At 39.1% G+C, this 17,175-nt stretch overlaps 1 protein-coding gene across 14 annotated transcripts in view; it reads left to right on the plus strand.

Moving 5' to 3' along the window:
• The window catches only part of camk2g2 (calcium/calmodulin-dependent protein kinase (CaM kinase) II gamma 2), a 57,830-nt gene that overhangs the window by 14,008 nt on the left and 26,647 nt on the right, over positions 1 to 17,175 (plus strand). For all 14 annotated transcript variants that reach the window (XM_055227385.1, XM_033979387.2, XM_055227388.1 and 11 more), the window contains exons 3-9: positions 9,030 to 9,089; positions 9,574 to 9,628; positions 11,395 to 11,460; positions 12,225 to 12,297; positions 15,813 to 15,915; positions 15,987 to 16,070; positions 16,965 to 17,059. In XM_055227385.1, the coding sequence (XP_055083360.1) occupies positions 9,030 to 9,089; positions 9,574 to 9,628; positions 11,395 to 11,460; positions 12,225 to 12,297; positions 15,813 to 15,915; positions 15,987 to 16,070; positions 16,965 to 17,059 (536 nt within the window). The remainder of the gene's footprint in view (positions 1 to 9,029; positions 9,090 to 9,573; positions 9,629 to 11,394; positions 11,461 to 12,224; positions 12,298 to 15,812; positions 15,916 to 15,986; positions 16,071 to 16,964; positions 17,060 to 17,175) is intronic.

Consider the following 17,175-nt stretch of genomic DNA (forward strand, 5'->3'; position numbering starts at 1 on the left):
GGGATTAGATGAAGCTGTACCGCCAGTTAACAGTAAAAGGAGCTGTTAACTTGAAAACTACCACTTCATGACATCACAAAGTGGAACAGAGCGTTTTGAGCTTTGGAGATGTAGACAGACTAATAAAAAAGTGTTACTCAGACATGTGTGAAATGAGACAAAACGCAACTCCAGGTCTGTTTTTGAGGAGATAACAACATTCTAACGTGACTTTGCAGCTCAAAAGAGTCAATTTTGTGTCATATAGAACCTTTAATGAAATCTAATCCTCATAAACGACTTCTGATCAGCTTCGCCTACTTCAGATTACATAAACATCATGTGTCAAATGCCGTGTTGACGAGTGACACGATGGAATCTCTTATCAGAGCTAGTCCTTTTGCAGAAGCCGTTGATCCCGTGTCTGTATGAGCGAGCGCGTCTCAGCTTTAGCCCACTGACACTCTGCTGACCTCGCGCTAACGAGACGTCTGACGGGACGCGCTGCTAGTTTGGGGAAGTCAAAAAAGCTGAATAGGGATTTATCCGCTCTTCCCTTTTAATAACTTTTGTGTGTGATGTGTATCTCTGTATCTCCGGTGTCGGCTTTGGTCCCTCTCTGCGTGGACTGTGATGGAGGCTGGTCCAGGGCGCTGCTATAAACCAGCGGAGGATTGGATCTATTAATAGACATGTCTGCTAGGGGCAACACTTTCTGAAATCTGAAAGTGTGTTTGGGTCTGTCTGGCTCTCTGTCAGCCCGCCAATTATGTCCGAGCCTTTCTTGTATTACCTTTTATTACTTTTTGTGATCGGTTCTGCTCAACAAATGCACAGCTGTTGACTAGGGATGTGAAAAATAAACAGTAATATCGTTTATCGTGATCGTTGGTGGGACATTTTATATAAACGTGGTAAGATAATCGCCATTATTTGACCTGAACGTGCAGGAAAAAAAAGATTTATTCAACACGGCGGCCCAGAATTGGAGCCTGTTCCTATTAATTTGTATTGGGGGGGGGGGCCCATCTGAGACATATTGCCCTGGGTCTTCAAATTTCAGAACAACACTACACCAGTTGTTTAAAGATGGTGACGTATTCATGAGATTAATATTATAATGATTCATAGCCGTGACATTTTTAAACTGTCGGCAGCTTTAATGATTATTGTGATATAATCGTTTATCGCAATTATTTTGGCTATGGCCCATTTTTGCCTCTAAACGCTCCAAACCGTGCTCTTTTTGTGGTCGCACTTCCAGGTTAAGGGGCGTTTTTCATTGGTGAATTTGGGAAATGTTTCGCCTCAAAAATACGAGTTAAAGTAGAGCTGATTTGTGTAAAATGCTCTATGTTCATGTGGTCAAAAAGTCAACACCGCACTGATTCTCTGGGAGGTTTTAAAACGTCTCTAGTGCGTATAGATCTTATTTTCTGTCAAAATTGTCGCTAACTCTGCAAAATAATACCACCCAGAACAAGGTGAACAGGCCTGTCACGATAATCACTATATCAACTCAATATTTATAACCTGGAGCGATATATTTTGTACAAATCGACTGATATATTGACCTGTCACTACAGAAAGACGCCACAATAATAATATAATAATAATAAAAATAATAATATTGAAACTACTACTACTGCAGCTGACTCAATAACAGTAATGCGAGATAATCCCAGTAAACCATTTTTAAATACTGTCTCATTAAACTAACTAAACTGCAACAAAGAAATGTCAGAATGAACCAATAATTAGCCAAAGAAGTCACTAATCCAACTTGCCGCAGCTCAAATCTTATTTCTGATCTTATTACAACACAAAATCTAAACTTTATCCTTTTTTTTGCGAAGAAATTGTACACAGGATAATGACCCAATCGACTTCTCATTCAGTATGTGAAAGCTGGAACTATATATTTTTATGGTCATTATTTATCATGTGTAGATTTTATTTGCACTAATGTGAGATTTTTGGTTATTTATTGGCGATATAATAAGATTTAAGCCGTAAAAGTTTGAATAAATAGCTTGTATGACTGATTCCTTATACAAACAAAGTACTAAAGAGTTTAATTGTGCTGCTTATTTACCTTTTTTTTGCAATATTGTAGATTTAGAATAGTTTTTTGGGTATAATACTGCATTTTTGTTTCAGTATTATCATTTATATATTGTTCTATTGTTCTTGGGGGCCCAAAACTGGACCCTCTTCCTATTTATTTGTATTAGAAGGGGCCCCATGCGAGACTTCTTGCCAGGCCCTCAAAATTCCTGTCGATGGCCCTGCTTGTCTGTAATGTTCTCCACTAAATCGTAGTTGTTTTAACTGATGAAAAAATACAATTATATAAGTCGTTTAATGATAATTTTAATGTTATAAATACGTTTCATGTTTATTCATATCATAACATTTTTAAACGGTCAGCAGTTCTTATCGTTATCGTGATATTATTGTAAATCAGAACTATTTTTGCCATGATAATCGCAACACAAATTCTCCAGTTTCATCTTGTGCCTAGTATCAATATAATCGTTAATCGTAGCACATATTTCTGTTGTTGTCTCTTGTTTTTATGGGCAAAGTGCTGCAGTCTGGTCATAAACATCCCAGACTGAGACGGTTACTCTGACACCGCCTGATTTACACCTGTAAGCCTCTGTTTAGCTTTCCCTTGCAGTGCTGTTTATGCTAACTTGTTGCTAAAGGATTATTCGCTAGGCTAATCTAATAGCATTTGTAAACGATAAACCAACCTAATGCACATAGGCACCTCACAGGGCTGCAGAGCACTGGCTTAAAGCGCTTAGTTGAGTGACATTCCAATATGTCAAGCTATTTGGTAACACATAGGAGCCCGGATGTTTTACCTAATGGCAAAGCACTGCAGACTAAAAGAATGGATCTGTTCAAATAACTGGAAAGGGTCCTGCTGCTTAGAGCTGTCTCCAGTTGGATTAGTGGCCACTCATTGGTACTACAGCGAAAAAATCCCTCCTGCTCAGAAAGGATTTTTCTGTCAGAGTGGAATGTAATCACAAACTGATCATGTTCGGCTGACAGGGACTGACAGGGACTGACAGGGACTGACAGAGACCGACAGGGACCGACAGGGACCGACAGAGAGCGACAGAGAGCGACAGAGACCGAGAGGGACCGAGAGGGACCGACAGAGACCGACAGGGACCGACAGAGAGCGACAGAGACCGAGAGGGACCGAGAGGGACCGAGAGGGACCGAGAGGGACCGAGAGGGACCGACAGGGACCGACAGGGACCGACAGGGACCGACAGAGCACCTACTGCTTTTGGAAAGGTCCAATTTTGTGGCTATTTTTACCTATTTTCTGATCATAAACTTTTTCCCAGCTCAAAATCCATCTGTTGTCTTAAACGCTTTTTAATCGTCAGCTTCGGCTACGCTCTATGTCCGCTCTATCTAAGCTCAAGCTCTGATTGGGTAGAGCGGTCACGTGGTGCGACACGAACGAGCATGTGAGCGACGTGAACGAGCTGCAGGTTTAGAACATGTTTCAGAAGCTCCTGGAAGCACAAACATGATCATTTATTTATTATTATTTATTCATTAATCTCTTGCCTCCCCTCAGCCGCTTCGCTCGCTCTCATCGGGCGTAACTCAACTGCGCGATGGGCAGGACCGGATGTACTGGGCGGCCATGTTTAGACCCCGGGGTCTGACTAAAACGTTTTAATATGATTCTGTTTGACATCTCTTAAAGGCAAATGTTTGATTATTTGCTTTTACATCTTATCGTTTAAAGCGTGAAAGGTAGAACTATATGTTTTAGGGTCAATATTTATTTTTATGTGGACATTTTCTTTGCACTACAGGGAAATGTTGGTTATTTTCTGGTAGTTCTGTCACGATAAAACAAATTTGAAGGTCGATATATCGCTGAAGTAAATATAGATAATAAACGATAATACTGAAATGAAGTTATGCCGCTGACGCAAAAACCCAAGAGCAGATTTAAACCACAAAAACTCTTCTAAATCTACAATATTGTTAAAAATCATGAGCTAAAATAAACAAACAGCAGAATGAAACACTTGAATAGTAAGTTTGCATCTATAATGAGTCGCACAAGTTAATAATTTAACCTTTTACGGCTTAAATCTTCACCAAAAAATTCCCAGTAGTGCAAATAAAAAGTACACACGATAAATATTGATCCCTAAAATATTGTTCCAGCTTTGATATAATGAATGAGAAGTCGATATAGTCATGAAAGTAAAGACATATGTATAAACTCTGCCAACTGGACAAAAAGTTGTAGGACGAGTAGCCAAACGTCTTCACTCCTGCAACTTTTTGTCCGGTTGGCAGATTTTTTCTTTTTCTTTTACTATGGATCAGACCAGGCCTATTTTCTGGCTGTATGATGAGATTTGAGCCATAAAAGGTTGAATTAACATCTTCTGTGACTCATTACAGATGTAAACTAACGCTAAAAACGTCAAATATCTGCCTCTGCTTTTGTAGTATCTGTTATCGGCCTTAAATCTCCAGCACAGGATGATTTTTTTTATTTGTTTTTATTTTGTTTTGGTTGATCTGCTACCTAAAAAACTACACACAAAGCTTTATATTAACACTTTAACATGAAGAGACAACTGCACAAGACGTAGCCACAGCGTTTTTATAGATTTATGGTAAAAGCTTGAGGAGAGTTTGTTGTAAATTTAAATTTTAATGACATAATTTGAGGAAAATAATCAAAATCAGCCCTACATATCAGCACAGAAATATCGGCCAGTGTTTGCTTTGTATTTTCAACAATCAGTATCGTATTGGCCTTTAAAAAACAAAAAAAACAAAAAAACAAAACACCCAAACAAACATATACTGTAAATTTCAGACTATAAGCCGCTACTTTTCCCCCCCACGCTTTGAACCCTGCGACTTATACAACAGTGCTGCTAATTTATAGATTTTTACTGCCTAACGGCCACTGGGGGGCGCTCTAACAGTAAATGCATAAGTGAGACATGGGGAAAGATTATGAACTGATGCTTTTCAGACAGTTAAAAAAAAAAAGTCCTAAATTAAAAAACTTCCTAAATTAAAACTAAAAAAACCTTCTTTGCACCATCTTTCTGTGTAAATACCATATGTTACAACACAAAAACCTGCAGCTTATATTCAGGTGCGGCTTATATATGTACAAAATAGATTTTCTTTTCAAATTTAGCTGCTGCGGCTCATATTCAGGTGCGCTCTAGAGTCCGAAATTTACGGTATATCAATCAATCGCTATACCAAAGTGTTTGTTTATTACAGCTTGTATTTTGTTTTTTGTTGTTTTTTTTTTATAATATTGTAGATTTATAATAGTTTTTATGGTTTAAATCTGCTTTAGTTTTTGTGTCAGTCGCATAAATTAGTTTCAATATTATCGTCCATCGTCTATATTTCCTTCAGTGATATATCGCACTTGGAAATGTGTCAAAATGACCTATTTACGTCCATATATTTCTAAAGCGAATGCTGCGTATAACTTCCAATTTGCTACATACTGTACGGTTTATCCAATTTAATAGAGCAGAAAGCTTGTCAGATCTTTCCATTTCCTTAAGAGCAGCTTTCAGACAGAAATATGAACGGCGTACGACTCCTGCGTGAAGACTCGACTCGCCTCGTCTTTGGGCTTTTTACGTGCGGAGTTGTCTGGCGTATTACACTGAAGTTAATTAATGAAAAGTGAACGTATTGCATTTCAGAGCGCGGCTTAAGTAAACGCGTACATCCATATCCTTCCTCTGCTGAGCTTGTTTACGTCTGTGGAGCGTACGGACTGAGGGACGGCGATGGACAAATGAATATGAAGATATGAGTCCCTGTCAGTGAGCGGTCAATCCGATTGAACTAAGTGCTGCCGTGAGTCTTTGTCTTGGACAGTTTGTGAAGTGGCAGAGCGATACGTTTATCCGTTTATCTGTATTTTCATGTTTCGATTTTGCTTAGAATAGACGCATCTCTCAACATTAATTCAGTGAAACCCCTTTCGTCGGCCAATAGCTCGCTGCCAAGTCTGCTGCCACGAGCATAACGAAGCTGTCGTCCCGGCCCGATTCCATAAAATAGATCTATTTTTTGAAAGGACGTCTAACATAAAAATCAAAGCAGCCAAAATAGCTTATTAGAGCTATTAGAAGAGGCTGAGAAATATGTGTGTTTAGTATTCCTTTCCTATTTATACGCTGCATTACCATACGGCGCCGCTTCTTTTAATACAAATCATCACAGCGAAAGTACACGATGGTCATTCTTTACACGAGCCAAATATTTCCTCGCAGCGGTGACTTAATGCCTCCTCTGCAGACTCGGAGGAAGGAAGTGTTTCCCGTTCGCTTTCCTGTTTCCTGAAGCCGCCGTGACCTTTGGCATTTACACAACCTCCACCCAATTAGCAGCAGTGGGCGGGCCCCGCGTTACACGAATGTCTTTGTGGCTGAGCGAAGAAGCACAGCGCTCTGGGTCACATGTACCGAGGCCAAAATAAGCTCCGAGGGCTGGTCTCATAATGCTCCATCTGTCCCTCGAGGCTAGCATCTGGACCGACGCGGCTGGTATGGTCAGCGTGAACTTGACCTGTGACCTTTTAGCAAACAGAGATGCCACGCTCTCTCTTATCGGGCCCCGCCGCTCTCGGTCGGTCCTACACATATGGATACACACCCTGCCCACGCCATTAAAATCATTAACTCTGCTGTGATTAAATTAAGACGAGGCCCACAAGTGTAATTTCACTAAGTGCAAAAAGCCGGAGCTGTGTCCCTATGAGCTCGTGTTTGACAGCAGCTGTTGGCTTCTGTTCAGCTCTGCCACGACGCTGTGATTACCGTGTTTTAATGAACGCAACATGCGAACGAGCTCATGTTTCACGCTGTAAAAATGAACGTCTATACGAGCTAAAACGACATGAAACTGAATATTTATCTCAGTATTTCAAAAAATCTGCGAGTCAGCTTTATTTTTTACATTTATTCTCTATGTTTTTTTGTCTGTAAAACCCCTCACCACACACTTTATACACTTTTCTCACACGGGCGTTAACATTTTCTCACGTTTCACACTGTAAAAATGAACGTCTATACGAGCTAAAATGACTTAAATCTGAATATTTATCTCGGTATTTCAAAAAATCTGCGAGTCAGCTTTATTTTTTACAGTTATTCTATATGTTTTTTTGGCTGTAAAACCCCTCACCACACATTTTATACACTTTTCCCACACGGGCGTTAACATTTTCAACATTTTCATACATGTTTCACGCTGTAAAAATGAACGTCTATACGAGCTAAAACGACGTGAAACTGAATATTTATCTCAGTATTTCAAAAAATCTGCGAGTCAGCTTTATTTTTTACAGTTATTCTATATGTTTTTTTGGCTGTAAAACCCCTCACCACACACTTTATACACTTTTCTCACACAGGCGTTAACATTTTCTCACATTTCTCTCTCGTTTAAACTCTCTCAAAGTTCAAACCTTCGTAGGCGTCTTTGTCGGTGCAGAACCTTTCGTCGACATTGTGGGTTTTGTCGGGGAGAAAACAAATTGCAAACGTACAGCACTTCAGAGTCACACTGGTAGCGACGATCGAGGCCACGAAAGGGGAACCGCGATATAGTGAGGGACAACTGTGCATCACGATAATGATTAAAATTGCTGACGGTTTAAAAATGTTATGAATATGAATAATTATAATCCCATGTTATACAACTTTTATATAAATGTACTGTGTTATCAGCGAAAAAAACTACAACCTAGTACTACTACCAACTTTATAGATAAGCAGTGCCGTCGACAGAAATTTGGGGGCCCGGGTCAAGACGTTTCACAGTTCTGGGCCCCTAAGACCCTGAGGCCTGGGACAACAGACCCCTTTGCCCTCCCCCCCGTCAACTCCTCTGCGGTTAAATAGTTTTGTTCTGCACATTCTGGTGACACAATGGCGATTATCTGTGTTGGCGATTATCACGATTATATAAAATGTCCCATGAACGATTATTGTCGACCCTTTTTATCACGATAAACGATATTATTGTGTATCGTCCCGTCTCTAGTTAATGGGCCTGTCATGATCATTACTATATCGAACATAGAGCTGGAACTATTAATAATATTTGTACTTTTTCTTTGCAAAATTGGGACTTTTTTGTTATTTTTGTTGTAATATGCTAAGATTTGATCTGTAGAGGGTTGAATAAGTCACATCTGTGGTTTGTTATCGCTTCATTCTGCTGTTTATTTGTGATTAAGGACACTGTCTATTTAAAAATCTGTTTACTGGGATTATCCTAGTTTATATTAATTGTATCAGTGGCGTAAAGTGTTTTCAATATTATCTCGGTGTTTCTCTGCAGCAATTGTGGCAGGTCTAGTACTTAAGTTGTATTTATACGGTTGTTCGTTGTATTGCTTCTTATTCAAAACCACCATTTTCCACCATTTGCATGATTCTCAAAGGCAGAACAGGGAGATGGATGGACGACAAGATGATTAAAATCCAGTGAAATATTCTAACAGAGTCCAAACTACTCAAATCAGCCATGTTTTTTTTTTTAAATGATCATTTTATGGACGTTTTTCAGTTTAATAGTTGTTAATAACCATATATGTGTTATCAATATAATAGGGGAAAAAAGTCAAATAAAAAGTAATAAATAAAATCAGTATTTACAATTTAAAATATAATAAATAAATAAAAAAATTAAAAAATAAATAGATAAATAGATAAATAAGACAACGGGCAAATAATAATAAAAATATATACAATAAAATAAATATAAATACTTAAATAAACATAAACAAGGTGGCGGGGTTAAGGCGACATACACTATACTATATATTCACCTGTTTGTCAAATTCAAATTAATTTTTTTCTAGTTGGACATGAGCACAGGATCAGGACCAAAACGTAATTTACAAACACCTGACCGCATATGAATCAAATCAGTCATTTTAAGTACATTTTTATGATTTTAATGTTTCTTAATCCACCCTTTTCGTGTTTTTTCAGATCACCAGAAACTCGAACGAGAGGCAAGAATCTGTCGTCTGCTCAAACACCCAAACATAGGTACGTTTTTCTCCTGTGGTCGATGAATACGAGGGGCTTTTTTGTCTTGACTTTAGTAGACGACGCTCGAGACACGTTGCCAGAGCGGCGTTTCTATCTGACCTTTACCGCGGAGACAGAAAGTACAACATCAGCGGCACTGGAGTTTGTCGGGCCTCATGTGGGACGGCTCCGTACCGGTGTGTTTTGGATGAAAATAAAAGTACCACGGTGCAAAATGAAACAGCGTCTTGTTTGACTTGGACTTGTTTGGAATTTCATGTTGGAGATTGTCCCTGCGATAGTTGTAGAATGTGGGATTTGTATTCAGGGCTTTAGTACTTCAAGATTTTTCTCAGTATTTGTGAGCGTTTTTATGGAAACATGAGCCGTCTTCAAAGTCAACATTAAATTATTATGTTTTTGATGCCTATCGTTTCGTCTCTTTTGGTAATTCACTGCTTGAGTTGGTTTAAAACGTGATTTTGTTGTTTCTTCTCGATAGTTCGCCTTCATGACAGTATCTCAGAAGAAGGGTTCCACTACTTGGTGTTTGACCTGTGAGTATTTATCTTATTTTAATGTTTATATTTCGCAAAACAGTTTTAATAAAGTACTTTTAAAACACAGATTCATATACAGGACATCTGTGCGATACGTTTTCCACCTTTAAATCACTCAAAAGCGCTTTACTTTAAGGAACAACTCACACATTCACACACAACTATACACAGACACTGGGACGAGGTGGGTTAAGCGTCTTGCCCAAGGACACGACAACAGTATTCATCCGTAGGAGCCGGAATCGCGTCGCCAACATGTGGGTCACTAGATCTGGCCGCTCAACCGATGCTGTTTTTTTATGTTGAGAGCGGGATTCGAACCACCAACCTTCAGATCAGTGGACGAACACACAGATTAACAATTATTAAGAGGGTTAACTTGAATAATATTTAACCAGAATGAACATTTAAGCCATTTCTGGGTTTGAGACGACATCACAACATTCTATTGGCCGACGTTATTTAATACAGAAGAGGGCGGAGCTAAAATTTATAGTTTTAAAATGCAGTTTTGTGTTGAAATACAGTGAGTTCTCGGGTTTGGCCAATAATTTAAATGATCAGGTTCAACTTTTGTGGATTAACTTTTCAGATATTTAATGTCAAAGTACAGCATTTTCTGGACTATACGTCACATTTTTTTCATAGTTTGTCCAGGGGTGCGACTTATATGTGAAATTATTAAAATATATAAATCAGAATGAGACTTTTATTGTTTTTGTCAGTGAACACAACTCACAAACTAGGAACTTTCTTTGGCGATGAAGTACAACATAAAACACTGAATAATAATAATATATAAGTTAAAAAAGATATGTTTAAAAATATTACAATTTTGACCACGTGAGGAATTTGTAGTGAGATCCAGAGTAAACTTGTTGCTTGTTTTTTCTGCTTTATTTATCTGATTAACTGTTAATATCTTACGTTAACAAACCAGACACGTGTTCAGTTCTGTCTGTGCTTCATGGAGCTGAATAAATATAAATGTGTTACGTTAGCGTGATGTACTGATATTCAGCCTGTTGGTCCACATTTTATTATTATTATTATAACTTGATTTAAATCTAAAATGTCTGCTCTTGGTCTCGGATTTTGTAAAATAAATTTCCCCCCAAAAAATGCAACTTATATTTGTTTTTTTCTCCATTATTATGGCTTTTTGGCTGATGCGACTTATACTCCAGAGCGACGTATAGTCTCGAACATGTGTCAAACTCAAGGCCCACGGGCTAAATGTGGCCCGCCGTGTCATTTTATGTGGCCCTCAACAACATAAATTAAAAGGTTTGACTGTCTTAAAATGTCAGTTTATCAGGAGATATAGTTACACAGTCATATTTTTACATCTATGGAAATGTATATGTGATATTTGTGTCTTGAATAAGAAATAAATACAGAGACAGTTAATGAACAAGTTAAAAAAAAGTATTTATATTTATTTTACATGTGGCCCTTTGAGAGTGACCACTTTGCTGATGTGGCCCTCGGTGAAAATGTGTTTGACAAACCTGGTACAGTGTATTTAATTGAGAAATCTGGCTCTTGCGCCCCCATCTGGAAGTATGACATCTTCGTATTCCAGTATTTTAAAACTACCAATACATAACACGCTGAATTACTTTGTGTGCGACTTGTGCTGTATAAATAAACTTGCGTTGCCATATTAAAGTGCCCGTACCAACCACTGCTGGTGCATGTGACAGACTTTTACTGTTTGCCCTTTGGAGAAACGAAGCATTTCTTGATTTTCTGTGTTTCAGTGTGACTGGAGGGGAGCTTTTCGAGGACATTGTTGCCAGAGAATATTACAGTGAAGCAGATGCCAGGTAAAGTATATCGTCATACGAGCCAAAATCATTTCAGATATTTCAGAGTTTGAGAAAAGGCAGTCGCTTTGAAATCCCACTTAACATTTTCACAACACGTGGCTTTGCTGGAGACTGTAAATTCAAGTACGTTAATAAATGAAACCCGCCTGCCCTCGTTTCACACACTGGCTTTAGTTTAGTGGGTGTTTTAGCGCAAAGATAGTGCAAAGATCCTTAAAGGGCTCCTGTTACGCTGTTTTCTCTCTGTTTTAATGTTGTTTCCTCATCACAAACAGACCTGGAGTTGCGTTTTGTTTCATTTACGCACGTTTAACACGCAAAACCCCGCATATCTCAAACAGAAAACGCTCCGTTCCACCTTGTGATGTCATGCGGTGATACAGGAAGTGCTCCACATGCACCTTCACTAGAATCATTTGGATGATTTCAGTCCAAGAATTGCCCATTTCTACTGAATAAAAGGTAAAAACGTAGCTGTTAATTTGAAAAAAAACTACCGCTTTATGACATCACAAGGTGGAACAGAGCATTTTGAGCTTCGGAGATGTACAGATTAATAATAAAACACAACTCCAGGTCTGTTTTTGACAATTATAACATGACTTAAAGCTCACAAGAGTCAGTTTTGTACAATATAGGACCTTTAAATGCATAGTTCTATGTAGGATGGAGATCTCAAACTGCTAATTTAGCCTCAGATCTGTTAAATACTTGAAACGTAAAGCAGCCAAAGTTAAACATGACTTTCCTTTGTCCTTCAGCCACTGCATTAATCAGATCTTGGAGAGTGTCAGTCACATCCACCAACATGACATTGTGCACAGGGATCTGAAGGTGAGTCTCTTAGTTTCCTCACAGATCAAATCAAATCCAAAAAGCCCCACTAAAACGCCCCCCCTCCGAAGCCTTTCTGCTGCTCTCCTCCGCTACGAGCGACGGACGCGGCGAACGGCTGTAGGTCCAACGTCAGGCGGTGACGCTAACACCAACTTCGATATCAGCGTCACTCATTTCCACCTGCGTCTGTCTGCCTGCCTGTAATCGTGTAGCGGGTCCCCTCTTTTTCACACTCTCACCTCACTCGCTCCATCCCTCACTCCATCCCTCCCTCACCCCTGCCCCACCCCCACCCCCCCATCCTCCTTTTCTCCGGGCTTTTTGAGGAGTGACGAAAGCAGTCGGATGCTATTTATAGCTGGTCGGTGGGTGAGATGAGGCCGGTGACGATTCTGCCTGCAGTGGGATTTGCTCACCCCTGGCACAAACTGCAGCACTTTTGACCTCCTCATCATTTTTTACGCTAATAATAATAAAAAAGCAAGTGAAGATGTGAGGATGTTTAAACATTAGAACACCTGGAGCGATGTCAAATATATATATAGCTCTTTTTTTTAGATGAATTTGGCTGCACTGGTCTGTCAAAAAACTAAATATTGCCAGAGACTATGTTTATTAGTTGTAATATCTGGTCATTTCATACGTAGTTAAGGTCATTGGCTGCATTTTTTCCATTTTTTTTTTGCGGTGTAATGGAATCTGGATGTAAAAGTGTATATTTTTTACATGAAATTCAACAAAATGGGTCAAATGCATCTAAAATACAGGGTCTTCTTCTTGCCTCTGTTCACCCATGAGTTGGCTTAACTGTATTTTTGTTATATATATTACTAAAATCGCATGGCTGAATGAAAATAAATGAAATGATAAATGTCAGACATCCACTCCCGTTCTTTACCATAACTTATATTTCCTGTGGGAGTAACAGACTAAAAAAAAATACTTGTGTGTTAAAATGGAAGGAAAAAAATAAAAAACACACACTAATAACAGTCCCAAAGTGTACCTCGGAGAGCTTTGACCTCTCTGTCATCTTGGGAGGGCCACTCAGTGAAGAGGAGAGGCAGAGGCTGGTGGCAGGCGGCGTTGCCATGGCAACTGTGGGGTGAGGTCACCCGGCTGCTGCGCCAGTGTAGGGACTCATTATGCCACCTCCCATCTATCCATCTCTATCGGCCCGCGCGTTCTGCCGCTCGCCTGCCGCGGCCCGGGACTATCGACGCCGGAGTACAGGAGTCACGGCGAAATACGACGCACATCGAGAGAATCACAATGAGCGAAGAGTCCCACGATGATGCAACAGATGTCTATTTTAAATTATGTACAGTCTGCAGATTGTGCTGGATTCAGCCCTCCACAGAGCCGACGTGTCAGTGGATCACACTCTGACCCATTTTCATTTTATGGTTTCATTTAAATTCTGGTAGTACAATATTTAAGTGTAAAGTTTTGACCGCTCCTATATCCAAAATAAAGTGTGGAATAGGGTAAAAAAAACTCAAACTCTGCTCAAACTCTAGTAATTATTTTGATTTTGTGTTAAGTGTCCGGAAATTTGTCAGAATCAGAGAATATACACAACTCAATTTATACAATAATGATCAGCAGTGGAAGAAGTACTCAGTTTGGTTAAGTAAAAGTACAAATACAGAGGTTAAAAGTTACTCAGGTAAAACTAAAAGTATCACATGAAAAAATCTACTTAAATAAAAGTATTGAAGTACCCGTTTAAAAATGTACTTTAAGAGTAAAAAGTAAAAGTCTTGTTAAGTTGTTTAAGTAAAAAATGCAGTAATATTGATTTAAAATGAGACATAATTTGTTCAACAGTAAAAACACAAATCAGTTTCTTAATTTTTCTTATGAATTTTGTGTGTTTATTTTTGTTCTGCTCAAACCCGAAGCTTGAACTCAAAAACTTTTGTCAAGATGTTTCCACGAACATGTTAAAAATAACCCCTCAAATCATATGAAAAGTACTTTTTACTTTTCAGTCCCGTTCAAAAATGTAGTAGAGTAGAAAGTACAGATACTGCGCTCAAATGTAGTGAAGCAAAAGGAAAAAGTACCCACTGTAAAATGTACTTAAGTAAAGCACAGATACCTAAAAATTCTTACATTAGAAGAAGTACATTACTCCTACTACTTTTACTTTTTTACCTTCTACCACTGAAAACGCCAGAGGACATGTCAAATATTGAGCTGCTAGTTTTGTCCTTTTGTCCTTTTGTCTTCTCGTCTTCTTGACTCCCGACACCAGGGTCACGCGTCCTCAAATCTGAAAGATCCTGTACAGTGAAGACGTTTTTTCCTTTTTATCTGGTCAAAAACGTTGGCGGATAAGTTTGAAATCTTCGTGTATAACCCACTCGAACAGCTTTGCCTAATGAACTCACCGCGGAGGGAGTGTGTACTTCCTGATGGAGTCTAATTCTGACACAGCCTGATATGATCTACTGCCGTGTCCCCCTGAGCCCCTCTGACTAAGAACACATGACATTCTGCGGCTCGTTCGCTCATGCAAGAGATAGGACATTTCTTCCAGGGTTAAGTTCTGATACCGATACCGATACTTTGCCTTTAAGTGTCTGCCGATGCCTGATATTTACCCAAACGAGTATAGGGACAGAAAATGGCAGTTATTTCCTTAAAACACAATTAACTTACTGTGCTGTGACATTTTTAGGGATCGTTTATCATGATAAAAAAGAGTTGACAATAATCATTCGTGGGACATTTTATATAATCGTGATAATTGTCAGCAAAGAATCGCCATTTTATCACAAGAAGGGACAAAGAAGTCTGTTGTCCTGGGGTTTAGGGGCCCAGAATTGAACTGTTTTTCTATTCATTTGTATTAGAGGGGGGCCCATGTCAGACTTCTTTACCCGGGCCCCCGAATTTCAGTTGACGGCCCTGCTCGTCCAGAATATTCACTGTTTTTACTGACGACAAAGTACAATACAATTCTTTAAACATGGAACTTATTCATAAGATTTAAATTATAATTATTCATTCACAGTACGCAGACGTCGGGGGTGAGGTGGGTTTAGTGTGTTGCCCAAGTACACGACGACAGTGTTCATTTGTGGGAGTTGGAATTGTACCGCCAACTTTCAGATCAGTGGAAAAATGCTCTACCAACTGAGCCACAGTCGCCCGAATCAGCCTGTAAATCGTCTTTATTACATCCAGTTAAACCAGGATGTCAACATAAACGATATCATGCTACCGATACCTGATCCAGCTAATTTTTTGTATCAGTATCGGTTCAGTCAGGTTCAATATTTATTTAATGAAATGTAATGAAATGAAATGACTTGGTTTGTTGTCTCGTTGTTTAGGAGTTGAACAAGAGCCAATATCCATGTTTTGAACGCTAATTGTTGCGATTTTGACAGCACATTGACAATTACAGAGCTAATTTAATCATATTTAACCCCCAAAGTTCTTATAGTTTCTGAAATGCGCCTTTGTTCCCGTCTGAATAATTCCCGCGTTTTCTTCTGCAGCCGGAGAACTTGCTGTTGGCCAGTAAGATGAAGGGAGCAGCGGTGAAGCTCGCAGACTTCGGTCTTGCCATCGAGGTGCAGGGCGACCAACAAGCTTGGTTTGGTAAGGGTTAACTGCAAAACGTGCAACCAGTTCTCTGAAACTATATTCAAATTTATTTACTTTTTGTATAGGTTTTGCTGGAACTCCGGGGTATCTGTCTCCAGAAGTGTTGAGGAAGGATCCTTATGGCAAACCAGTGGACATATGGGCCTGTGGTGAGCGCCTGTCACAGTAATTATATCGATTTGGGTCAATTTTGGGATAGATATTTATCGTGTGAACAATTTCTTTGCAATAGTGAGTATGTAAGTAGTACAGTATGTAATAAGGCCTGTCACAATCATCACTTTATCAATTGGGCTTAATTAGGGGTCAATATTTATCAGGTGAACAATTTCGTCGCAATAGTGGGGAGATTTTTGCAATTTGTATGTACCGTATTTTCTGGAGTATAAGTCGCACCAGCCAAAAAACGCATAATAATGAAGAAAAAAACACTGGAGTATAAGTCGCATTTTTGGGGAAATTTATTTTACAAAATCCAAGACCAAAAACAGACATTTTATCTTTTTAAAGGCAACGCTAACGTAACACATTTATATTTATTCAGCTACAACAAGCAACAACTTTACTCTGGATCTCACTCCAAATCAATAAATCCACTGAATTCTTCATCCTCGGTGTCGCTTCTGAACAAACTCCGCCCGCTCCAGAGGAAGATGAAGCTTCTCATAGCCGCTTCCTCGTAGCTGTCACACAAGCTATAAATGTCCTCGTGCGATCATCAGTGCGACAATAACGAAGATGAAATTATATGTTTTAATCATTTCACATATAAGTCGCATCTGAGTATAAGTCGCACCCCGGACAAACTGAAAAAAAGTGCAACGTATAGTCAAGAAAATACAGTAATAAGGTAAGATCTGAGCTTTAGAGGGTAGAATCAATAACTTCTACAGCTAATTATTGGTTTATTTTGCCATGTTTTTACAGCTCAGGCTTTTTAATGATGCCATATCTCTGTAGCAACATATCGTGACTCAAAACATGTTATCGTAACGGACCGATTATTATTACGTAACACAAACGTACACTGTTTTTTGTTGCAGGGGTGATCCTGTACATTTTGCTGGTGGGTTACCCTCCGTTCTGGGACGAGGACCAACACAAACTCTATCAGCAAATTAAAGCCGGGGCGTATGATGTAAGCACGTTTCTAAATAGTCTCAGCAGCTCGCTAGCTAGCTCACTGTGTCTCAAAGCTAACGGTCACTTAAAAATCCTAAAATAAACAACCTATAAAAATTAAAATGAATTAAA

Source organism: Periophthalmus magnuspinnatus, chromosome 15 (genome assembly GCF_009829125.3).
Source record: "Periophthalmus magnuspinnatus isolate fPerMag1 chromosome 15, fPerMag1.2.pri, whole genome shotgun sequence".
In the NCBI taxonomy this organism is placed as follows: Eukaryota; Metazoa; Chordata; class Actinopteri; order Gobiiformes; family Gobiidae; genus Periophthalmus; species Periophthalmus magnuspinnatus.